This window comes from Capsella rubella, unplaced genomic scaffold (assembly GCF_000375325.1).
Source record: "Capsella rubella cultivar Monte Gargano unplaced genomic scaffold, Caprub1_0 scaffold_6, whole genome shotgun sequence".
Taxonomy (NCBI): Eukaryota; Viridiplantae; Streptophyta; class Magnoliopsida; order Brassicales; family Brassicaceae; genus Capsella; species Capsella rubella.
Window position 1 is genome coordinate 4339506 of NW_006238918.1, and position 24165 is coordinate 4363670.

The 24165-nt window shown below is 39.0% G+C and overlaps 5 protein-coding genes across 7 annotated transcripts; 2 read left to right on the plus strand and 3 right to left on the minus strand.

Annotated features, from left to right (window-relative positions):
- Nucleotides 1-251: 251 nt before the first annotated feature.
- LOC17883160 (sulfate transporter 4.1, chloroplastic) lies at nt 252-4689 on the minus strand. The gene is made up of 15 exons (XM_006287139.2): nt 4178-4689; nt 3892-3940; nt 3549-3750; nt 3218-3386; nt 2784-2849; nt 2592-2699; nt 2384-2491; nt 2095-2160; nt 1908-1968; nt 1648-1775; nt 1510-1551; nt 1305-1421; nt 1156-1207; nt 911-1049; nt 252-828 (listed from the first exon to the last, which is right to left on the minus strand). The coding sequence occupies exons 1-15, from the start codon at nt 4511-4513 to the stop codon at nt 417-419; spliced, it is 2055 nt and encodes a 684-aa protein (XP_006287201.1). The 5' UTR covers nt 4514-4689; the 3' UTR covers nt 252-416.
- A 985-nt stretch (nt 4690-5674) lies between these two features.
- LOC17884485 lies at nt 5675-10921 on the minus strand. Its single transcript, XM_006289563.2, has 18 exons — nt 10651-10921; nt 10272-10481; nt 9777-9872; nt 9339-9391; nt 9104-9200; nt 8924-8997; nt 8705-8816; nt 8512-8622; nt 8251-8327; nt 7846-7912; nt 7646-7711; nt 7291-7398; nt 7079-7209; nt 6924-6990; nt 6788-6855; nt 6582-6675; nt 6359-6429; nt 5675-6281 (listed from the first exon to the last, which is right to left on the minus strand). Exons 1-18 carry the CDS (start codon nt 10798-10800, stop codon nt 5897-5899), a joined length of 2037 nt encoding a protein of 678 aa, XP_006289625.1. The 5' UTR covers nt 10801-10921; the 3' UTR covers nt 5675-5896.
- A 388-nt stretch (nt 10922-11309) lies between these two features.
- LOC17881610 (mRNA-decapping enzyme subunit 2) lies at nt 11310-14283 on the plus strand. The gene is made up of 8 exons (XM_006287939.2): nt 11310-11627; nt 11751-11902; nt 12083-12210; nt 12327-12422; nt 13110-13262; nt 13353-13456; nt 13545-13612; nt 13690-14283. The coding sequence occupies exons 1-8, from the start codon at nt 11542-11544 to the stop codon at nt 13995-13997; spliced, it is 1095 nt and encodes a 364-aa protein (XP_006288001.1). The 5' UTR covers nt 11310-11541; the 3' UTR covers nt 13998-14283.
- A 536-nt stretch (nt 14284-14819) lies between these two features.
- On the plus strand, nt 14820-17256 carry LOC17883741 (ABC transporter G family member 6). The gene has a single exon (XM_006287062.2). It carries the CDS (start codon nt 14913-14915, stop codon nt 17094-17096), a length of 2184 nt encoding a protein of 727 aa, XP_006287124.2. The 5' UTR covers nt 14820-14912; the 3' UTR covers nt 17097-17256.
- Nucleotides 17257-17461: 205 nt separating this feature from the next.
- Nucleotides 17462-23689, minus strand: LOC17882426. Of its 3 annotated transcripts, XR_002833201.1 has the most exons (7): nt 23412-23689; nt 22862-22952; nt 20775-22761; nt 20294-20687; nt 20055-20188; nt 18000-19970; nt 17462-17847 (listed from the first exon to the last, which is right to left on the minus strand). XR_002833201.1 is itself a non-coding variant. In XM_006286860.2 (6 exons), exons 2-6 carry the CDS (start codon nt 22877-22879, stop codon nt 18901-18903), a joined length of 3603 nt encoding a protein of 1200 aa, XP_006286922.1. In that variant the 5' UTR covers nt 22880-22952; nt 23412-23689; the 3' UTR covers nt 17965-18900. The 3 variants fall into 3 exon arrangements, 2 of the variants coding, with proteins under 2 accessions (XP_006286922.1, XP_023635906.1); XM_006286860.2 differs by lacking the exon at nt 17462-17847 and having other exon boundaries at nt 17965-19970; XM_023780138.1 differs by lacking the exons at nt 17462-17847; nt 23412-23689 and adding an exon at nt 23320-23344 and having other exon boundaries at nt 17965-19970.
- Nucleotides 23690-24165: the final 476 nt, after the last annotated feature.

A 24165-nucleotide genomic window follows, 5' to 3' on the forward strand; every position in this document is an offset into this window, starting at 1 on the left:
TCCAGAAGAAATGTCAAGTGTCTCGACCATCAAAAAAATGCTGCTCCGGATGAAACAAATGCAATTTTACCTCTCAATCATTGCCTCCTCCTTAAGACTCAAAAAATCGTGAGTAGATACCGAATCTATCTAGGGTGATATTTAACATTTGTATTCCCTCTTTATATACTGCTCTACACGAGCCAAACCGAGTCATATTTTGTATCAGTAGAAGAGAGTATTGAGAGAGAGAGAGTATTGAGAGAGAGAGAGAGCTCATTAAAGGTCTATTTTTTTAATTTGTGGGTAAAATTAAAGAAAGAGTAAGAATGTGTTGTTATGTAAGTGATGTGATACAATGAATCGTAGCAAGTCTAGGCTGTTTACATAATCTCAACAAACTATACACATCTATTACTTACATTACATATCCTTTTTTATTTCTCCACTGACAACAATGGCTCTCTCAACAGCGCCTTGGAGGAGGATGAATTGTTGTCACTCCCATACCTTCTCGAGAAACTTGATTTCTTGTCTTCCAAGTTTGAGCTCTGTACGTATTGTAGACAAACCTGTACTGCGTCGTGTACTCTCACAAAGAACCATTCTTTGCCAACAAGCTCCACCATTCCTGATCTTGCTATTGTCAAGTGAACATCTTTGTTTGGGTTTGATATTGCCAGCTGAATGTCCCTTGTTTTGTACTCTTGATACAGTTCTTTCAGTGCTTCCACCGCACTCGAGTCTATGTATGTAACAGGAGACATTTCCAGGATCACAAAATTTATTCTCTCTACCTCCAGTCCCCGGTTTGTGTATTTGTCAACAGCTACTTCATATTCTCGTAGTCTGCACGTTCAAGAAAACAGGGCTTGTTATTCTTTCTATGTATTCATAACACACTTATGAAGTGAATAAATGCCTCTCTCACCTGTCCTTGATATAACTTATGTTGGCAAAGTAAATGGGAGCATCTATTCTGACTATCACAATTCCGTTGTATGTGTAAGCCTCTGGATACTGCTTTATGTTTCTGTACACAGTGGTGCCTGGAAGACGCCCCAAGACAGCTACCAGAAGAATGATCAAGATAAGAAATGAAACCAAGTTAGAAATATAGGCAGTTTCAATAAGCATGTGATGTGACGGAGAGGCGATTGAAGGAATTCCTCTTACCAATGTGAGGGTTTGCAGACTCTTGGATCACAAATGCTAGTGAAAAACCAACCTAAAATTGCAAGCATTGCAACTGTGTGAGTCCTTAGAGGCCTATGCAGAGCTCATAGATGAATCTGAACATACTAAAGAGTATCTAAATAACTCACACCAACAAGGACACCAATCTCTATTCCAAAGAACAATGTTGTTGTGCTGGTGATGGTCCAAAGCGTAAAATCTCTCTTGTCCACACGCCACAGGAAAATAGCTTCGTCATAGTCCACCTAATGATGATAATCCAGAAAGTAGAAATAAGAAACCATAAGCCAAATTCATCTTCGCTCCTTGGCAGGTGGGTTTATATGAACTTACCAAACCACTAACGGCAGATATCACTATAGCTGCCAAAGCACACTGATTTTGAGAGAGAGATAAACAGAGTGAAAGTTAGATGCCAGAATCTAGTTTCACAATTCTCCAAATAGAAGTATTCACCACAAACAGACAGACCTGTGGTATGTATTTAAACATCGGTGTCAAGAACAGTAGAGAACATCCAATGATGATTCCTGTTATTATTCCTGATAGGCCCGTTTTAGCTTCACTTTCATTATTCACAGCTGACCTAGAAAAGGATCCTAAATTTTGCATTCACGACATTGAAAGATTATGTTAATCAACTTTATAATATATTTATTTATGAAATGTATAACAGCTTATATACATATCTTCAATTACAAATGTCTATTTATCATCTCAAGATAACGTACCTGTAGCTGGGTAGGCGGAAAATAATGACCCCAATATATTTGCAACACCAAGACCAAACAACTGTCCAGTGAAGGTAGAAACAGTTGAGTTTTCAATGGAAACCGCCGTAAATGTAAAAGAGAAAAGAACCGAATATCGTCTATACCAATTGGGATCCTACTCAAGGTTCTTAAGTCAAGTACATACCTCTGAATTTGAATCTAACTCATATCTGTTTTTCGCTGCAAGTGCTTTGGCAATTCCTACAGATTCCTGGATACAAAATGTAAAACTACTTCATGAGAGAATGACATAACATATATCAATTGACTTGCTTTACTGCATCCAAATCTAAACAAGAAATTCCATTCTATATTTATTCTTTCTAGGAAGTCAGATGAACCATATTCATTTGTTTATAGTTTCTCATGATTAGGTTCAGCTATGACGTTCCCATATGCCTACTTTGATCAAAATAATGATGTTAATGTCTCACCAAGATCGCAACACCGGTGATGAGAGCTGATGTTGGAAGCAATGTTTTTGCATGATCAAAACTTCTTGGGAAAGAAAATGTAGGAAGGCCCTGAGGTATTTCTCCCACCTGAAACATACTAGATTTGCTATTACTGCAATCACTTAACCATTATGTAGCTCAACAAGGCAATTACAGTACATGTAGTTTTGTTCGTCAGAAATCTGACCAGAGAGATGGACGGTGGATGAAACACTTTTGCAATGGTTGTACCAAGCACAATCCCTGTGAGTGGCGCTGCTGCTCGTAAGAACTGAAGTTCCTTTTTTGCTTTTCCCTGCCATGAAAGACCATAACGTTATTATTTAAACAAAGGAAAGTTATGCTTCTCTAGTAACCCTGGAAAGATCAAGGCTCATACCACATGCTTCATTACTTGAAGGATCACCAGAATGAGAGATCCCATCAAGAAAGGTGGCCACTGAAACTACAAAGCAGAAAAAGATCCATCTAAACAAAGTGTAAATAAGTAGAAACAAAACGGTTTCACTACTAAATTAATTCACCATAAAATTCATAATGCACAAGAAAAATCATCATACCACGGCTATTCAAATTACAAACTAAGCTCATGAGGATATAGGGGGAGCCAGATATACTAAAAGTTATACCACCAGGATTGATAGTCTTTAGGTACTTAAAGTACTCGGGAAAGTGGGTAGAAAAAGAATGTGGAAACCGAAATATAAAGAGATTAGAAACAAAATCTCAGTCTAGATAATACTTATATATCCCGATTTAAAGACCTTAGCCTAAGAGGAAAGTACTGTTTAAAGCTGAAAATGGAAAATTTACCTTATCAGCTCCAGCTATTATGCTTTCTACTAGTGGCACGATCTTGCTGCTCCGAGCAATGCTATACCCCAGGAAATATTTAACTTGAGATAACCCAATCACAATAGCCGAAGCACTTGTAAATCCAGATATGACCGAGTGACTTATGAAACGAATAAGCCATCCAAGCCTGGATTGAAATCACAAACAAGGGAATGCAACATGACACAACAATAACTAGAGGACTTCTGCTTTAACAGATAACATTTGGCACAGGCAAGTTGAATAAGTAGTAGTCACGTTGATAAACAATTCCCTTCCAATGATTCTTAAAGAAAAGTAAAAGTAGTACCTTAAGAACCCCATGATGCACTCCAAAATTCCAACCAAAAACGCCAACAAAATGGCCAGCTCAATATGTAGTTCCTCGTTGGTATCAGCGATTCCGCCCAAAGCATTAGAAACGAGAAGAGACACCAATGCTACAGGTCCAATTGCAAGCTGACGGGATGAGCCGAATATGGCATACACAAATATCGGCACAAAAGAAGAGTCTGCATCCAAAATAAATTTTTAAAAATGAATCAAGCTAAGATGGACAGGCATTTCTTCAAATCAAGAGCAGAAGAACTTCATAGCAATCCTATTGAATTGACAAGAGTTTGTATCACAAAAAAGTAAAATTAAAAACTCACATAGACCATATATTGGTGGAAGGCCAGCTAGTTTAGCATACGACATTGCCTGGTCAAATCCATCAAAAAGTAACAACGCATCAAAATACACTAAATATCAAAACTCCAGACTGAAAGACCAACAAAAATGACTGAAAACTTGAATTGATGATCTCTTAAGCTATAAAACAATGTGGTAATCACATACTAAATCAATTCTGCAGCTCCCATAAGATTAAGAGTTGGTAAAAAGGATGGAAAGATATCTGAAGATATAAAAATTACGAAAGGAGAAATAAAAAAATACCTGGGGAACAAGCATAATACCGACGGTGATACCAGCCATGAGATCGAGCTTAAGATACTCCTTCCATTTGTAAGTTCGAATCCATCGGGAACAAGGGAAGAGTGTATCGAGCCAATCGACGAGACCCATGCGCTTGATCTTGGCCGTCCATCCGGACAAGATATCGTCGAGAGGGATCGAAGGAGGACGAGCCTCATTGGAGGTGTCGGGATGCTGGAGCGGGATGACCTTAACGGGTCGGGTCTGACCCGGAGGCTTCAGGGAAGAAGACGAACCGGTTCCGGATCTAGAAACAAGGCTGGTCAGGTCCTTGACGCTGAGAGATGCGTAGGACATGATGATGATGGCTGGGGCTGCCTATGCACACGGTTGGCAAACCCGTTTCTGAGAATGAACTAACCAATTAAAGTGAGAGAGAGAGAGAGAGCTTCAAGTATCATTTATTTATTTATTCCATCATCGTTTTACATTCCAGAAAGCTTAAAGCTTCTTTTACTCTCTCTAGTGGTGGTCAATTCTCAATTTTTGTTTCAGACTAATTTCAAATTATTACTCTTATTTTATTTAATCAAACGTTACAACTAAAAACCATTTAGAAGCCCAACAATATTTTTACATAAATTTAGTAGTCAGTTACATAATAGCAATTGTTGTCACTGGTTAGTTTCGTCACGTAACTCTCTCTAGTCTCTAATAGTAGTAGAATATAATTCATGAAGAAGGTCATCCCGCTCCAAGACAAGTGGCTTGCGTGCCAGTTTTGACGATTTGTGTTTCTTAATGATAACGAAACCATCATTCTCTTTATTTTAACAAAGATTGGGAGGGAATAAAACATGTGTTTGAGACATCAGAGTGAAGATAGACGTTAAGCCGGTTAGATTCATTATGTCCATGAGTGGGTCAACTCTTTGTGTCCCATGGAGAAGTACCTGAGTTTTTTCAATTTTCACATTGTAATCCATCAGTCTGATTATTAGACTTTTGCTGATGAGAAATGAAACGCTATGGTTTTAAAGGATTTAATCTCAAAAATGTTGTTTATATTGCAAAAAAAAAAAAAAAAAAAGTAAGCGATGACATTTAACTTTATTTCATAATTTTTTATTTATTAAAGTTTGTTGGCATTACGAATTCAATAAATGTTAAAAAGCGTGAGAAAAGGACCTTTTTCCTTTTCACCGGTTTCGTTTGCTTTCACCACTACACGAGTTTTGTTTGGTACATACTTCTTCTCAAGTATGCCAAAAGACAATTGGAGATACCCTCTCTATACGACTAAGAGGCATAAACACGACAAGCTTTGGTTTATATTCAGTCTTGATGGTCCCATAGTCCAAATTTTAGATACCCATATATGAAAAAAACGACATGGAGAAAACAACAAGGAGAGGATATCTTAAGAGACGATATTCATTTCCGGGTAAAAGATTTCAAAATCCAGTGAGGCAAGGCTAGCAAGGCAGGTCCGGTCCACTTGACATGCCGAGTCAGTAGTTTCAGAAAGAAAAAAAAGTTTAACACAGTTTTATAGTTTTAGTTACTTATATAGTGCTTTGTTCCAGATAAAACATACAACAGTCAACAGGCAGTTACCATACAGATTAGCAAAGGAACTTTGGAGTTACGGCAAAAGAAAAAGGTACGAGGAAAACATATCAGTGTATGTGGTGGACACGAGTGTAGTGATCATATTATTCTGAGTCGCTGGACTACTTACTACTGCAGCTCTTTTTCAAGTTCATCAAATTCCCATCCATCAACCTCATCTGCCGAGTAATCACGTGCCACCTTACCAAATTCAGATTCAAGCTCGGCTAGTTCGGCTTCAGGGTTGAATTCCTGACTGGAACCGGCAGTTGTTTTTGGTGCCTCAGAAGGTTTGCTCAACTCTGGGTTTTGGGTCGTCAGATCAGATTCAGTTGGAGCATCCATGCTGCTACTGCTGGGCTTGGGGGATTTAAAAGATGGGGATTTGGGTGATGAAGCACTGCTTTTAGGTGATGGAATCTCTATCTCTAACATTGGCCTCGCTATGGATTCAAATTGCTGCCTCATTTTCTCCATGTCATCAAATAGCTCTTTCACACGCTGGTCGTCCTTTCTGGTATCATGTACGATTTCAAAATTTAGTATACTATACCGACTGCAAAATAGTTAGAGACTTATGTTTCCACTCACTTATCCAGTTTGCTTTGGAGAACCTGGAATTGTTCTTTCATGTTGTCCACAATGCTGAAGGTGGTAATGATCTAAATTTTTGATAAAACCATATTAGTGATGAGGACGAGCACCCGAAAAAATAGAAACATATAAACGCAGCAAAACACAACCGTGCAAAGTCAAATTTCATCCCAGTAATTGTGTCTGAATGAATTACGACCTACTAAGCAGCAATTCTTACCTTGGTCTCATAGTCTATATACTCCTGCTCCAGAATTTTCCTCGGGTTTGAAACCTGATTGTCCCCCTGATCGGCATTTGGCGGCTTCTCCGACCTGTTACCACCACATGCAAAAATGTCACCACTACCACTAACGTCAACTCCCACTAGAGTTATTAGTCAGAAACCAAGTCATGTAGTATAGAAACCCAATTCAGCAAAATTACCCAGGACCCAAATTCTTCAGATTTTCCACATAATTTTCGATACGACTGATTAAAGGCGCCACCTCCTTCTGAACAATATGAATGTTCGAGTTAGCTCTGTCATTTATCAATTACTAGATTAAAGTACAGAGGTTACCTTATACATAGAAAGTGTATTAAGGGCAACATCCGAGAAATAATCCTCATGCTTCTCCAATTCGTCCCTAAGATATGTATCCAATGGATTAATTATTGCGGGCGTTCAGCAAACCAAGATGTATTAAGAGAAGCAGCTAGAGTAGATATAAATACAAAGTCTGATTATCCTTTGTTTCCGTATACGAGCATCGAAGAAGCCATGTATCCTCAAGAAAATTAATCCACGTCTTAATAACTTCTGCTTCTTTCTTACAAGCTACAACTGATTTAGACAGGTCATCCTCCTGCATACAGAAAACAGAAGCAAATTATTATACATTGATATTATTAAGCATAAGAACTACTCATTTAAAAGAATATGCCACCTTTGTTTTCAGGTGAGCAATTATCTGATTGTTGGCTTCACCAAATTGATCCCTCTCCTCTGTCGCGTTACGGAACCGCGCTTGAGCAGCAGCTAATGATATATTTACCTACATGGAGAATATTCACTGATATACCTTCCATACCACAATAATTATAGCTACATACATAGAATCAATTAAATCTTAAGACAGCATGCTATTGATTTGGAATATAAAGATTTCGTTTACGTTTATACGGTTTACATTTATACAATTACATCAAGTGGATAAGAAAAAATATCGCATTTTTTAAGTGTGTGTATGTAAATTTCCAGAATAGAGCAAGAAACCATATAAATAGGGAAGATTCAAATACCTTCTTCAGTTCGGCTTCCAGCTCATCTCTTTGTTTCTCAAGTTGTGCAATTTCTTCACCCAATTCCTATACACAAAAATATCATTTCAAAGAACCTTAATACCAGCAGCTGATGAACATGCCAAAGAATGCTGTAGCTATTAGTGTATGTTTCACAGTCAATAATCAGAAGCACAAGTAAAACAGCGGGAGACAAAGACCTTTTCCTTTTCACCGGTTTCATTTGCTTTCACCACACGAGCTTTTAGTGCCTCCTCTTTCTGAAGCCTGCGAAAAGACAAAATGGACAATTGGTATCCATAGATGGTATTTTTTCTTCCACTGACTAATCATCCGCTCAATAGCACAAAGAGGTAATAAGACAAGCTTTGTCTTGCAGTCCCGTATTTCAAATTTGATACGCATAAGCTATAGTTAATCAGAAAAGAGAAAGGAGAGAATTGCACATTGTCTCAGCTGTATTTGCTGAACATGCATATAGTAACACAAAGAGTACGAAACTTATAACTTATTCTTCCGGTCAGGGGAATTTACCATGCCATATAAAAAAAAAGGTCTTCATCGCAGATAAAAAGAAACTAACTGGAGTAGATAATAAGCTTAACCTGTTCTCTGATATTCGCTTCTCGGCTTTGGAAGTTGAATTTGCTAAAGATTCTAATAACACCTTGAGCTTGTCGACCTGGTTCAAAGAAAAAATATCTATTATCTTCCATAAATAGCATTCTCTTTCAGAAGTCAAGAACTGTATATTCTCTTGGAATACATGAAACTCTTAATATTCCCTATCAGCACAAACAGGTAGAACAAGATGATAATTAACGATAACTTGCATAATTTGAGACTAATAAAGCTAACAGACTTACTTTCTGAGCATGTATATCTGGTGAATCACCGTTGCTAAGTTGTCTCTTTCTAATTAGAAGACCTTCTAATCTGGAGCAAAGACGAATCTTCGCAAGTGTTTCTTTGAAAGCCTGCAAAATGAGAAGTCTATAAAACAGAACTACCTAAATGAGCTTCGGGAGAAAAAGAAGGTTTGGAGACAATGACTCTCACCTCTATTGTAAAAGGTGCCTCTCTAAGTTCCTTATCTTCACTCTGCTGTGGAATTTGAGAGGCATTCATCTTTTCAAGTTTTTTTCTCAGATTAGAAGCTTCAGCATCAATTCTGAAATATAAATTCAATAAATATTGATACAAGATGAGCAATGCCCTATGAACCATTCATTCATTCATGAAGAAAAATGAGAGCAAAAAGCACATCAATATTATCACCTCAGCATTTCAGCATTAATCTTTAAACCTGTGATAGCATTTTGGGCAAACTGAAGCAATTCGTCCTGCTTAACCTGTCCAAGGGCAACCCAAGCAACATAGAAGAATACACAAGTTAGAAGAAGATCCAAACGCCCATAAATTAACATAATGCTGATTTTTCAGTGATCAAGCAAATACCAAAACTTCATCTTTGTAACTTGAGAATACTGTAGCAAGATCCTGCATACTGCTAACTATAGCATCATGAACTTCCTTTCCTCCATTTAGACAAAGCCTGAAAACAATGTTTAGATCTATGAATACTCGCATTAGGTAGGAAACAATCAATTGTGTCGGTTTTCCAAGATATAGTCTAAGACTCTTTTTGGAAGCAAAATTTTGGCAATGCAATTTGGAAAGCCAGCCGACTCACCCAAACATCTCCAGGAGTAGAGTAATCTCTTCGTCATGTGGTGGTTCAATAATCTGTAATAAAACAGTCAAACCTTTAACCGCCATAGACGGTACATATTTTAAACATAACCCAATAATATAGGTATAGTACTATATGCAAAACATTACGAGAAACGAGATCAATGACAGGTTCTCAGAACATATAAGAGTCTACTTATTAAGCTGGTTTTTGTTCGTTACTTTGTTTTGCCAAGCAATATATTTTCTTTACATTTCAAAATCTTGAATTAATACTGAGAAAACGAATCAACGATGCTGCATCTCTCAGGGTGCTACAAGTCCCCCCTTACATATTTTTATCCAAACTAATGGAAATTTTAGAGAAAGGATACTGTTTATTATTACTTATCAGATAGGCGTCAAATGATAAAGTTTAGGTTGCCTAAGAATACCATACCATGGACAGAACGATGCCCTCCAGAGCTTGACTTTGCAGAAAAACATCACGGAAATTTAGTGGCTCACCACCTATATCTGGATCGTAATACAACACCTACACATGGAAAGGGATCTTCTGAAAGAATTCTGATGGAAAAAGGTCATAAATACAACATATGAAATGAAAAGCAGAATAGTATTTAGAAACTCACTGATCATCAAACCCTTTTAACAGAAAAATGTTACCTTACATTACTAAGGATAACAATCTTTTCTACTATTCTATTTGAGTAATATTCTTGATATTATAAAATGCTTCATAAACGTCATCCTCTTTATCTTTTACAGAACCAGTTCTGCAATATGTAAGAGTCTTAACCCAGCACCACTAAAGATCATAACCATCTACTTAAGTAGTAGTCTTGATATCTACGAAGAGGGAGAACTGTCGACTTCTTTGCAAAATTCTTTCTATCGTCTTAAAGAAAAAAAAAATGGAATACAAAAAAATTACCCATTCACGTCTCTTAGCTTCATCAGAAGCAAGTTGTTCCTCTGAAGTCGTGTGTTTATCCTTTACAGAAATTTCAGTAGCTCTATCGATCTCCTTGAGCACATTTAGCCACCTAGTAATCAGCAATGCCCTTTCATGACCTCTATATGAAACTGCAGCTTCTTCCAGTCTCTGAATCGTCTGACTAACACTCTTATAGGCCCCAACACCCTGCAAAAGTTGCAATCCGAAACATTCTCATACTATTCCTTAAGTAAATGCAACAGTAACAAATGCACTATAAGTTCACAAATGGGGTGAAGACGACAAAATCAAAACTAGAATCTAGCACTAAACACCAATTAGAATCGAGAATAAGAAAAAGGAAATGAGAAATTACAATGCGGTCTTGGAACAATTTGGCTCCTTCAGCGACGGCTTGGCCAGCCTGCTGGACGACGGAGTCGGCATAGTTCTTGACGGTTCGGGTGATGTTTTTGCGGTTTCCGACCTCCACCGCCTTATTGACGGCCGTTCGTAGCCACGACATGTTCTCGGTTCGATCTTCTTCTGGTCTACTACTACGGGAATAAATCTCCTCGGGGAACGAATACCAATTTTCAATTTTGTGAATTACTGAAATGAGAAGACTCTCGGCCACGGTCAAAGTTTTTACTCGGTGATTACTTTGACGATTTGCTCACGCGATTAATATATTATTACTTCTCTTATATTTGAATAATTTACCATATTTTAACCCAAGAATAAAAAGTTGCTAACAAATTTATTTAGGAAGTTGAGGAAAATAGACGATTGAATTTATATATATATATTTATTAACAATAAATAATTTAAATATTATTATAGGGGATGATGAATTTAGAGAAGAAAACAAATCATATAATTAAAAAATAAAAATGTCCAACAAATAAAAAAAAGGATCCAAATTGAAAACATGGATCGGATCTCGGATATTATTATCCACCCTAATAGGACACGGCAGCGCATTTACTTCCTCTCAGCTATAAAGGGCCGAAGAAGGGCCCACCTGTTTTAAGAGATTACACACACACAATCGTCGTCGCACTCTCCTCCCAGATTCTTCTCCGGAGCGATCAGATTCACCGACGAGATCTTTCAATCGGAGGAACCATAAGCTTATAGCTACAGTATATATATAGATAGAGATATAGATAGAGAGAGAGAGTGCTCCCCTCTCGTCCAGTATTAGGGTTTTAATAGAAGCAAGAAGAATTCACTACTAGAACAAGAACAAAGGAAACAATTAAAAATGTCGGGTCTCCGTCGATCGTCGAGTTCATCGAAGAACATCGGTAATTGCCTCCCTTCCAAGGAACTTCTTGATGATCTCTGCAGGTATTATTTTCAATCCAGTTTTTTTTTTTTGTTTTTGCCTTTTCTTAGATTGTAGAGAGTGAAAGCTATGGGCTCGATTTGATTTGGGTAACTGATGCTTTGTGATGGTTTTTTGGTTTTCAGTCGATTTGTTTTGAATGTTCCTGAAGAAGATCAACAGTCATTCGAGAGAATTTTGTTTCTGGTGGAGTATGCTTATTGGTACTATGAAGATAATGCTGTTGAGAATGATCCAAAGCTTAAGTCCTTGTCTTTGAAAGAGTTTACTTCGCTCTGTATCCTTTCTTCAATTTCGTTTACTCTCTGATCCATTGTTATTCAGTCTTTACTTTCTTATCTTCACTGATACTAGTACAATGCTCGTTAATTATCTCATATGCTCCGAACAGACTGACGCCCTTTTGTGTTTTCAGTTCTTCCCTGTGGATCTTTTTTTATTCCTTGACTTGGCTTAGTATTCAACAGCTGTGATGTGTTGAGACCTTATGTTACTCACATCGATGACATATTTAAAGACTTCACTTCTTACAAGTGTCGAGTTCCCGTCACTGGGGCTATTATCCTGGATGAGACATATGAACGGGTTAGACCCCCTTTGGAGTGATATTTTATGATTCCAGATACTTTTTCTATTTACGTTTTAGGTTTACTTGTTTGTTCATGCTTCCCTTTCTGTTTCTGTATCTTTGTTATTTGCAGTGCTTGTTGGTGAAGGGATGGAAAGGATCGAGCTGGAGCTTTCCCCGCGGGAAGAAGAGCAAGGATGAAGAAGACCATGCTTGTGCCATCCGTGAGGTTAGTATACATTCTTCTAATTCATGTCTCTTGTGTGGTTCATTTATTTTTCACTTTTGTAGCAAAATTGATTGCTCCAACAGTCGCCACTCATTGATCATAATTGCATAATAATACTATGAAATTAGAAGAAGATCACTTATGCGGATGCCTTGGTTCTACTTTATGGTTGTTGACATATGAACATGTGTCAACATAATGTGCCCATGAGTTTTTTTAAGTATAGATGACTGAGGTAAAATAATAGCAAAAATAACCTCTTTTATCTTCTACTCTGGACAACACAGTATCTTATTTTCACTCTAGTTTAACAGTTTGATCATAGCACATACTCCACTGTCTAGGTACTGGAAATAGAATCATATGTGAGCTAATAGAATTGAGGAAGGAAAGATTCTTAGGTCACCAGTAGACAGGTTCTATCGCAATGGAGAATAGTGCTGCTGTCAATGGTCAACTTTATAGGCTCTCTGTATCTTTTTACTTTTTCATTGTTATAGAAATGGTCAAAGCTCAACTTGTAGTTGTATAGTGCTATTCTCCCGGTGCAGTTACCATTTCACATTCTTTATTTCTGCTGCTGATTGTTTGTATAGACTTGGATTATGGGTTAATGTTGAAAAAATTGAATATTTTGTCAAACTTGTTTCCGCTGTCTTACGTACTGTTCTTTCATACCTGACACAGGTCTTAGAAGAAACTGGATTTGATGTCTCAAAACTCCTCAAGAAAGAAGAATATATAGAGTTTGTATTCAGACAGCAAAGAGTACGACTATACATAGTTGCTGGGGTGACAGAGGATACAGTTTTTGCACCACAGACAAAGAAGGAAATCAGTGTGTGTATCTTACTATTAACCTTGTGAGTGTGATCTTGCTGCGTCTGTATGATGAGTCTCTTATGTTAATTTGTTGTGGATGACTTGTAGGAAATCGCATGGCATCGGCTTGATCATCTTCAGCCAGCAAATAATGAGGTGATATCTCATGGAGTTTCTGGCCTCAAATTGTACATGGTGGCACCTTTTCTTTCGTGAGTAGTGGCTCTCTATTTATCCACATAGATTTTTGGGTGATTTTAGTAAATGGTGTATAACAATAGAGATTACAAACTTGTGCAGGTCATTGAAGTCGTGGATATTAAAACATCCATCACCTGTAGCACGGAGACCTAACAAGCCCCTAAAAGGTTTGATGTCTTTTTCACCAAGCATTCATTAAAAGAGAGGCTTTTGGCAGAGATCTGACTTCATATGCTTTATGCAGCACTCTGCGTGTGGAATGCAAAGACTAGTGTTGGAGGGAACGGGACAGCAATAGTGGAAAGCCACAATAGAAAACCTGAACTCAAGACAACAACAGTGGAAAGCCACAATAGAAAACCTGAACTCAAGACAACAACAATTGAAAGCCACAATGCAAAGCCTGAACTCAGGACAGCAACAACGGAAAGCCACAATGCAATGCCTGAAGTCGACCATTCTCAAGATGTAGTCGCTCAAAGCAGTTTCACGAGCTTCAAGTTTGACATGTCAGCTATCAGACAGGCGATAGAATCTGGTTTTTCAGCTTGACTGGTCGGTCGGTCAGTCAGTCAGTCATATATGGGTTGGATTGGTATTGGGAGTTATGATGCGGTTGGGATGGTGGGTTTGTCTATAGCAAAACCGTTGGATATGTTAATACGCTTGTACCTTTTCTTTATTTCTTCAGTATTTGGTTTATGTCTCTTGTTTCTTCTTCTAGAATGAAAGGGTTGTTGTAAATGATGGATAGTTGGAGACTGGTAAATCCTTTGGATCATGGCTTTAAATGACAATGGTTACGACCAGCTATAAAGGTTAAAGGAGCTTCTAACCCGAGTAGTAGTTATTGATGATCTTCTTAATAGTGACACTAACTGGGTCACCAAAGCAGAAAGTGTTAAGTCTCGGACAAGGCAAAGAAAGATGTGTAAAAATGAACTTACCTATAAAAATAAAACTAATTAGAATAAAAATCCCACCTAATGAAGTTGAGGTATTATAATGTAATACATGGTTTTATTATCTTACGAGATATATATATTATCCTGAAATGTTCACATTGTAAAGGTGGGTGGGGGAATGGTGGCCTAAATCCGGCAACGGTGGCCTAAAAAATTACATTTGAGTGCTATACGAAAACAAATGAAATAAACAGAAACGGACATGTGGCATTTTGTGTTTTACACTTTTACTCGCAATTGTGTTTAGGTTTGGAGGTTCATCTACATTAAGCATCAGCATTCTGACTTTGACTCTTCTCGTATCTCTGAAATTAATCCTTAAATAAAAAATAAATAAAAAAATCAAAGACATGTTAATACAGCCCAACCACATTGAGAAACTTATCTATAAATAGAAATAGAAATTAAATCGTTGGTATAAACCCTTCTCTATTAATTTCTTCTCCTGCTAACGGGTAGTTTTAACTCCGTTAGTTTTTTCCCGCTTCACACAAAGAAAGCAATGTCCCGTGTGGTAGCAGCAGACGACAACATGACGTTACCGTTCTTCTCGCCGGAGCTCAACGGTGTCTCAGGTGCGTCCTCTTCTCCAACGTTCGCACAGCTCTTGCAAAACGTCGACGACACGACACGTCGTGGTCATGACCAGCACCACGTCGATGTTGATCTCGCCTCGCCGGACCAATCCGTACCTTTCGTTCTCTCGTTCACCGATCTCACTTACAGCGTCAAAGTTCGCCGTAAGTTCACGTGGAGACGCAGCAGCCCTTCTGATCCCGGAGCTCCGTCGGGGGGTCTCTTCTCTTCCAAGACGAAGACGCTCCTCAACGGAATCTCCGGTGAGGCTAGAGACGGAGAGATACTAGCTGTGCTCGGGGCAAGTGGCTCAGGTAAATCGACGCTGATCGATGCCTTAGCGAATCGGATCGCTAAAGGAAGCTTGAAAGGAAACGTAACTCTAAACGGAGAAGTTCTCAATTCCAAAATGCAGAAAGCCATCTCAGCTTACGTCATGCAAGACGATCTTCTCTTCCCCATGCTTACAGTTGAAGAAACCTTAATGTTCGCAGCCGAATTTCGTCTCCCGCGAAGCCTTTCGAAATCCAAGAAGAGTCTCCGTGTTCAAGCTTTGATTGATCAGTTAGGACTCAGAAACGCTGCGAATACGGTGATCGGAGATGAAGGTCACCGTGGGATCTCTGGAGGAGAGAGGCGGAGGGTATCAATCGGAATTGACATCATCCATGATCCGATTCTGCTTTTTCTCGACGAGCCGACCTCTGGTTTGGACTCGACGAGTGCTCTTAGTGTTATAAAGGTTCTCAAACGAATCGCTCAGAGTGGAAGCATGGTGATCATGACTCTTCATCAGCCTAGTTACCGTCTTCTTCGATTGCTTGACCGTCTTCTTTTCTTGTCCCGTGGCCAAACCGTATTCAGCGGATCCCCTGCCATGCTACCGCGGTTTTTCGCGGAGTTTGGCCACCCGATTCCTGAACACGAGAACCGCACCGAGTTCGCTTTGGATTTGATCCGTGAGCTGGAAGGATCAGCTGGTGGAACAAGAAGTTTAGTTGAATTCAACAAAGGCTTTAGACAGAGGAAAGCAGCAGAGCCAAGAACTCAGACCGGCCTTTCCTTAAAAGAAGCCATCAGCGCAAGCATCTCCAAAGGGAAGCTCGTCTCCGGAGCGACCACAACGACTCCTGCCTCTGGCTCGAACCCTGTTTCCACCATTCCTACATTCGCAAACCCGTTTTGGGTCGAACTCGCGGTTCTAGCCAAACGGTCCATGACTAATTCTCGCAGACAGCCTGAACTATTCGGGATACGCCTAGGAGCTGTTCTAGTCACAGGATTCATCTTAGCCACGATGTTTTGGCAGCTAGACAACTCCCCCAAAGGAGTCCAAGAACGTCTCGGATGCTTTGCCTTTGCAATGTCCACAACATTCTACACCTGCGCAGATGCTCTTCCCGTTTTCCTCCAAGAACGTTTCATTTTCATGAGAGAAACCGCTTACAACGCTTACCGAAGATCCTCCTATGTGCTTTCCCACTCCCTTGTTGCCCTCCCTTCCTTGATCATCCTTTCGCTTGCTTTCGCAGCTATCACGTTCTGGGGAGTGGGCTTAGATGGAGGTCTCATGGGTTTCCTCTTCTACTTCCTAGTCATCTTAGCCTCTTTCTGGGCAGGAAGCTCATTCGTCACCTTCTTATCTGGCGTTGTTCCACATGTGATGCTCGGTTACACTATTGTGGTCGCCATCTTGGCCTATTTCTTGCTCTTTAGTGGATTCTTCATCAACCGAGATCGTATCCCTGGCTACTGGATCTGGTTCCATTACATCTCCTTAGTCAAGTACCCTTACGAAGCTGTGCTCCTTAACGAATTTGGTGACCCTACAAAGTGTTTCGTCAGAGGAGTTCAGATATTCGACAACACTCCTCTCGTCGCCGTGCCTCAGGGGATGAAAGTAAGGCTTCTTGCAACGATGAGCAAGTCACTTGGGATGAGGATCACTAGCTCCACTTGCTTGACCACAGGATATGACATTTTGCAGCAGCAAGGCGTTACTGATCTCACCAAATGGAACTGCTTGTGGGTTACGGTCGCTTGGGGCTTCTTCTTTCGAATCTTGTTCTACTTTTCTCTGCTTTTGGGAAGCAAGAACAAGAGGAGGTGAAAACCAAACTCAGTTTGATCTCATGGAGGACTGATTTGATACTTTGGTCTTACTTTTGTCTGTATACTTTGATCTTTCTTTTTTATTCTTTGCTGTATATTTTTATTTATGTGGTTGATAACTTGTTGAATTGGACTCAACTACTTGATATTTCTTCGAATTAGTAATTGCAAATTATCAAGACTATGATTCATTGATAATCAAACCAAGTGACGTTTTGGGTATATGTACCAAATGACTATAACACTTGATCATCTGCAAAATAACCATGAGGTAAATGTTGCTGCAAATTGCATCATTTTGTTGCTGCCATGTTTTCCCAAAGTTAAAGTATTTAGCCTAAAACGTAAATTCTGAACACCTCATCACAAAACAAACTTTGATATTTTTTACTTTGTGGAGGAGACATGAGAATATATGGCATGTTTGGTTTAATGAGCGCACAAATTTCACAACTAAAACATACAACTCTTTTGTATTCACAATACTCAGTACAAAGGCACCTTTTACACTTCTGTAAAATATCCTGACTTGTATGTTGATGGATTGGTAGCTATAGCCTCGTCACTCTTACAATATCAGCAGCCTCTATAAAACATAGATTCATGAACTAAAGCCAACACCCACACACATTCCCCAATCAAAAATTATGGATTCCTCTTCCAGTTCAAAACACTTCAAACCCTCATCAACAACATCTACTGATTAAACCTGGTAAAACTCCGTGCCATGAACCTTTCACATGCCTACACTGGAAAAGCAACAAGATGAATCAGACTCCCTTCCCAGGATTTCTTCAGAGGGACGGTGAGATGCAACTTCGAAATCCAAACTCACTTGGAATGAGGAAAAAGATAAGGAACCATCAAACAACAGACCATTGGGTTCAAATAGGTGGTGTACCTTTGGCCGTTTCCAGTTTGCTCTAGTCCATGGCAAGTGAATCCAGTTCTACCAACTGTACATTATTGGCCAACACAATAATATTCAACTTACTAACCCTTGTTTCGCACACTCCTTTTGTCTATATCAACTGCTAAGTGGCTGTTCAACATTTCAAGCAAGCTTGGTGTAGCTAGCTAGCACTTCAAATACCACCAAGATACCTATAAATCATCTAGGGCATGCCTAAAGGCAGATTGGAGGAACCCATCATCCGCTTCTCAGCAGATAAAAGTGAATGTTCTAAACCAATAACAGTTATAGATCAACCATGTATTGGGGTTGTTATCGTTCTAGCAAGTCCAATTTCGAGTAGAACACTCTGATGCTTCGGCAAAGAGACTTGTTCACCAAGACCAAAACCTGCAGGTCTCTCCTGCCTAAATAGGTGAAAAGTCTCTACCCCTGTATAACAAGAGAAAAGTGTCTCTTCTAACACACTAGTAATTCATATCTGTTGGAACAGTGACATTCTACCTAAGCCAGCTGAGGATTACTGTGCGTGGAGAAGCCTTGAAAATTCCCACATGGTATTTACACCATCTTCCTTAGGTTGTATACCCATTGCAACTTCAACATGGACAGTGATACAGAGCAGAAGAGAGGCCGGAATATGAATCGCAGAAAGAAAGGCAACAGAAGTGCTGTATATACACAGCCAAGCAATGGCCAATTTTGAAACTTTAAAGGACGATAGAGCAGTTTGTCTCTTTGCAACAGTGATTGGAATGTCCACAATAATCAGCCACTAACTGGTCTCGGACGTGGCAAAATCATAGAACTTCCGTTTGATACCTGATTCACCATCACTTATACCTTCCTGGTCTTACAGGTTCAAGTAAATTGAATACTAACCTTTATTCTAAAAACCATCACCACCGAGCTCATCCCGTTGCCAAATTTTACTCTGCTTTGAAGTTTCCTCCTCTTCCATATTCATAGTTCTTTCAGATGCATTCTCAGTTGAGTTATTATTTTCCCCATCAGTTTCCATTAAACTCCCTGGTTCTTCATTTTTAATATCAGGGTCCTGTCCGAACCTCACAGCATCAGGGTCATTCTCTACATTACTAGGCGCACAACCATCATTGTTAAAAGATGGTCTAAAAGAGCTCGTACCATCATGTCTATAACCAAACCGTCTTCTCTCAGCATTAACATCAATGCCATATCGTTCAGAATGAATTGAACCTTCAAAGAAATCATCACTGTAAACGACCCTTTCTCGAGGATCCAAGTTGTTAAAGTTTCCATGGTTTCTGTATACAACACGATCAGATGGTTTCCTAAATGAGTTGCCATCTCTTCCATAACCTCGACCCCTTGCATAACCTCGGCCCCTCGCATAACCCCGTCCCCTTCCAGCATTTGATGGTCTATGTGAGAAAGGTGGAGAATTGTGTCTTCTAACAACTCTTTCCCTTGAATAACCAGAATGGTCAGGTGAGCTCATCCTCTCCATTTTATAACCTGAGGGTGACCTCCGATGAGAAAAGTCTGTATGCCCACTGAATTCTTCCTGTGATCTATTCCTGAAAGACGAGGATGGACCATCTGATCGTTCTCTTGATCTACCTGGAGACCGTGAACGAAATCCAGGAAAACCTCGTTTGGGATTGTTAGAAAACTTTTTTTGTCCTCGAGCAAAACAACCATTCCGACCTTGATAAGGTCGTTGGTGATTCATAAACATTGGTTCTGTGTTGTTGCTTTGTAATCCCCTTGTGAATTTTTCACCATCTCTAAATCCGTGAAATGCAGATGCATCCTCTTTATTCGTTGGTCCTCTATTATATGAAAAGTTAGAGGTTCTTCTCGGAAAGGAGTGAGGATAAGGTGTTACTTCATCATTTGCAGGCCGTCTCCCTCTCTGAAAATTATTCATAAACACACTACCCCGACGAGTGTTTCCATGATTATCAAACTCAAAATCTGCATTCACAAAATGAGAGTCATATTGAATTCTAGAAACAATGACATTTTTTCTTCCATAGAAAAACTTAGACAGGACAGTACTTTTTGTGTCCTGGTCATGCAGATTGCTTTCTGTGTTATCAGGTAATCTCCTTCTGTCAGGCATGAAATTTAACCTTGGGCCTCTCATAATCTTCCCATGGTACCTCTCACGAGGGTATTTGCAGAATTCATCACTAGCAAAAGAAACAATAATGGAAAATTTAAATACACAATGATCTCAATAGGGAATGAGACAAAGAAAAGATGGATAATTTTAAACAAAGTCTCAGAAATATCACCTCCCTCTCATAATATATTTCCGCGGTTCAATTGGGAAATTAGGAAATCTATCTCTTTCCATTCGGACTGACACAAAGCTGCCTGAAGCATCCAGTGCCTTATTTGGAGATTTGTCAGAAACCTGAGCTAAGCTTATAATTCGACTCTGACTACCGTCACTGCATTCAGCAGGAAGATCGTTGTCAACAGTAGAAAAATCTGCCTTGTATGAAACTGGACTACTGTTATCTACTATTTCAGGATATTCAATCCCGCCTGACACTGTAGAGACACCAGACATTCCTTCAGCATCCTGAACTATCCGGCCTTCATTTTCACCTGATCCATCACATATTCTACTTTGACGTTCTGGAGTATGCCTCTTGATATGATCTTCAGTGCTTGGCATTTCAACTAATTTCAAACATGAGTCATCAACAGTATATTTCTTAAATTTATTTATAGATGATGAGGTAGAGCATTCTTTAATAAGTTTATTACCTGTATTACCAGGAACTGCAGGTTGACTCCCGTTTTCTTCCATATACATAGAATTCGGAAAGTCGCCATGGTATGGAACATTAACATTCCTGTGTTCAATTTCAGAACCACCACACTCAGCATGTGCAACCTCATTTCCTTCCCTGAAAACGGCAGCTGGTCCTGGGACCTTCCCGTCATCGTACAAATTTCTATTTCCAACTTGCTTATTTATTAAGCTAGATAGATTATGACCACAACCTGTTTCAACCCCATAACTGTATAACTGTTTCTCTCGCTCCTTACCAGATGAAATAATCTTTTCTTCATCACTTATAGAAAGTTCATCAGTTCCACGAGAATTACGAGGGAGTTCTTTTGATATACTGGTCTTGCAATCATCTAGAAATTTCTCTTCAGTCAAGGATGTAACATTTACACCTGACTCATTGAGGTTATGATCTACCTGACCAGAACATGAACTGGTCGTGTGAACTTCGCCATGTCTCAGCACTTCGCATAATTTACTATTAGCTGCACCGCTATTCTGGCCTGAATTTTCTTTTAATGTACAGTCAGGATAACTCTGAACGGCTGGTGTTATTGTCATTTCCTTCAAGGACATTGGTGCATTGCTGATACCGTTAGAACTAGGTAAATATTTATCCTTCTGATATGGCGTAGAACTTGTAGGTAAATCAGAGACCCCATATGATTGCAGTTTTGGTGTCTGAGGATGATTCAATGGTCCATCTTTCCTTTTGAAAACTTCCGACTGAGTGAAGGTATTTGGCTCAGCCTTAATTGATATAGGAACCACTGGCTTCAAAATGCCAGATGAGGGACTATTTCCTTGACTGAATCTACCAACAACCTCCTGTTTCACCCCTTTATTAGATATCCCGATTGGGCAAACTTGAGCACTCTTAGTTTCCTGCCTAACAATCTCTTCGATGATTTCTGACTTCACAGTCCTAATGTTTACCGAGTTCACATTTACAGCAGTCATTGTTGGTCTGGAAGAACTTGTGCAAGCAGCTCTTGCCTCTGATATGGTAGCTGGTACAGAAGGTAATTTTTCAAGAGGAGGGTATGAACTGAGGCCTAGACTAAGTGAACATGTAGAATTAACTTGATGATCAGACTTCATTGAAGTCACTGTAGGAGATATAAATCCAACACTTTCTTTCTGTTTTTCAGAAACAGACTTTGCAATAACAATCTTATCACGACAACTTGATGTCTCTATACCACGAAGGCTTCTATTACTGTTTAAGAAAGCACCAGTTGTCTTAACTCTAGTCGAGCGATCTAGAGAATCTTCCCAAGCATCCATGGTAGTATTCAAATCCCAGTTTGATCTGTTCACACCACTTTGAGAACCAGACTTGGTACAAATAGAAATAGAATCTGTGTTATGAGGGGCACAGACTCCCTTGCTTAATGACAAATTCAGTGCTGTACGCTCTTCATTCTCCCAAGACGGAGAACTGTTTTTAGTGTTACAACCTAGCCGTAAGGATACAGTATGGAATGCTTCTGTTTGAAGCTCTCCTCTGAGAGTAGCCTTGTCACTAGTCTCCCTGACATTGTCATGAGTCTTAAGAACAGTTTTTTCTGCTTTCGTGCCAGTTTGAACTGAAGAAACAACAGCAGCAGGATGTGCAGGAAGCGTTCCCAGAGAACACTGGAGTGAACTGCCAAGTATTTTGTTAGAACTGTTGGAAGGGATATCAGAGCTTGCCACCAAAGGACTGGAGCGAATTGGAGAATTTGGCCTCTCAACTTTCACTCTACTTTGATCAAAAACAATGTTCCCAATGGTCTTCCCTTTACCAGAATTTCCAACAGAAACAGATGGTAGTAAAGGAGCATCACCTTGCTCGTTAGGTTGTGTAAAATGTGTTGAGACGGCTTCTTCCATCTCCGGAAGTTGCGGCTGCACTAAGTACTTCCTCTTCTTGATAGGAACATCACTGCAACTCCAAGTAGGTGGTCGGATCCGAGGCTGAACGAAACAGAGGAGAAAACACCAATCAATATGGGAATGCTCTAATAATGTCGGAAACAATTATATTAGCTATATAAGTAGTAGGGAGAATAAAAACCTCTTGGTTTCCAGACATAGTCGAGGGTGGTAATAAATATCCAAACTTTCACTTGAACTACCTTTTTCAGGCTAAACTCCACCTAACACACCTACAAGGATCAATACCATTATGAGTCCATCTAATGAGAACCAAAAAAAGAAGAAAAAGAAAAAAAAACCAAAAAAAGAAGAATTCAAATAGAGATTTCAGATCAAGTAAAAACATTAAAAAATCTCTGTCAAGTATCTAAATAAACCCTAATTGACGCAAATGAATCCACCAGACACAAGTCAATCCCATAGAATGGACAAAACAATCAACAAACTGGATTGGATGATGAAAAGAAAACGAAGTCAACGATTAGAATTACAAACAAAAAAAAACGGAATCAGAAAGTATTAATAGTGGAGAACAAATCATTGAATTCAAACCATCCAAAAAAGAAGAAGAAGAAGCTAAGTAAACCAATAAAATACGTGAAAACAAGATCGATGCTGGCTGCTGTTATTATTTTTTTGGGATGAGACAGACACATACAGAAATGATGATACGTAAAAATAAGACTGACCAGAGAGAGAGAGGGAAGAGTAATCAAAGAAGCGAAAGGTAAGCAAATCCACCGACAGAAGAAGTCCAGATTTGAAGCGTATTGGGAGAGAGAAAGAATCTAGCAAAAGAAGGAAGGAAGGAAGAGTGATGGATGATGATGATGATGATGATGATGATGATGATGCAGTTTCCAGGAAAATAAAAAGTAGAGAGTTGTATATGAGAGAAGCAAATAAGAGAGAGAGAGAGATAGAGATGCGAAACTTGACAAGGGCCACACAAGACACAACACAACACAACCCCCTGCAGCCCGAGCAACTTTGCCTTTATACCCACACTTTGACTCATCCGTGTTTTTTTTTACATTCAACCCTCTCTCTTTTTTTTTTTTTTTTTTTTCTTTTTTTCCTTTTTTAAAAATTATCATATAAAATCGATTGAACTTGTATATGGATAAAAATAATATTTTATAAAAAATAACGTTTGAAAATATTAGTACAAGTCTACATATACAGTTTCAATGAATAATTAAAGTCTTTCTTAGAAGATTTCATAAAGTTTTGCTGGCTAATAAAAACAGTTGTGGCCGTTGTCTCACTCAAAAATCCAATTTCTTTTTAGTGCTAATTAAGAAGAAAGGTGTAACCTACTGTATTGCTTGCTTATTGAAAAGCAAAACAAGTTTTAAGAAAAATATACTTACGTGTTCTGGTGGGGATTGTTCTTTCTTTTTTAGTAGATTTGATATTGGGTGCTGGTCATGCCGGCTTATT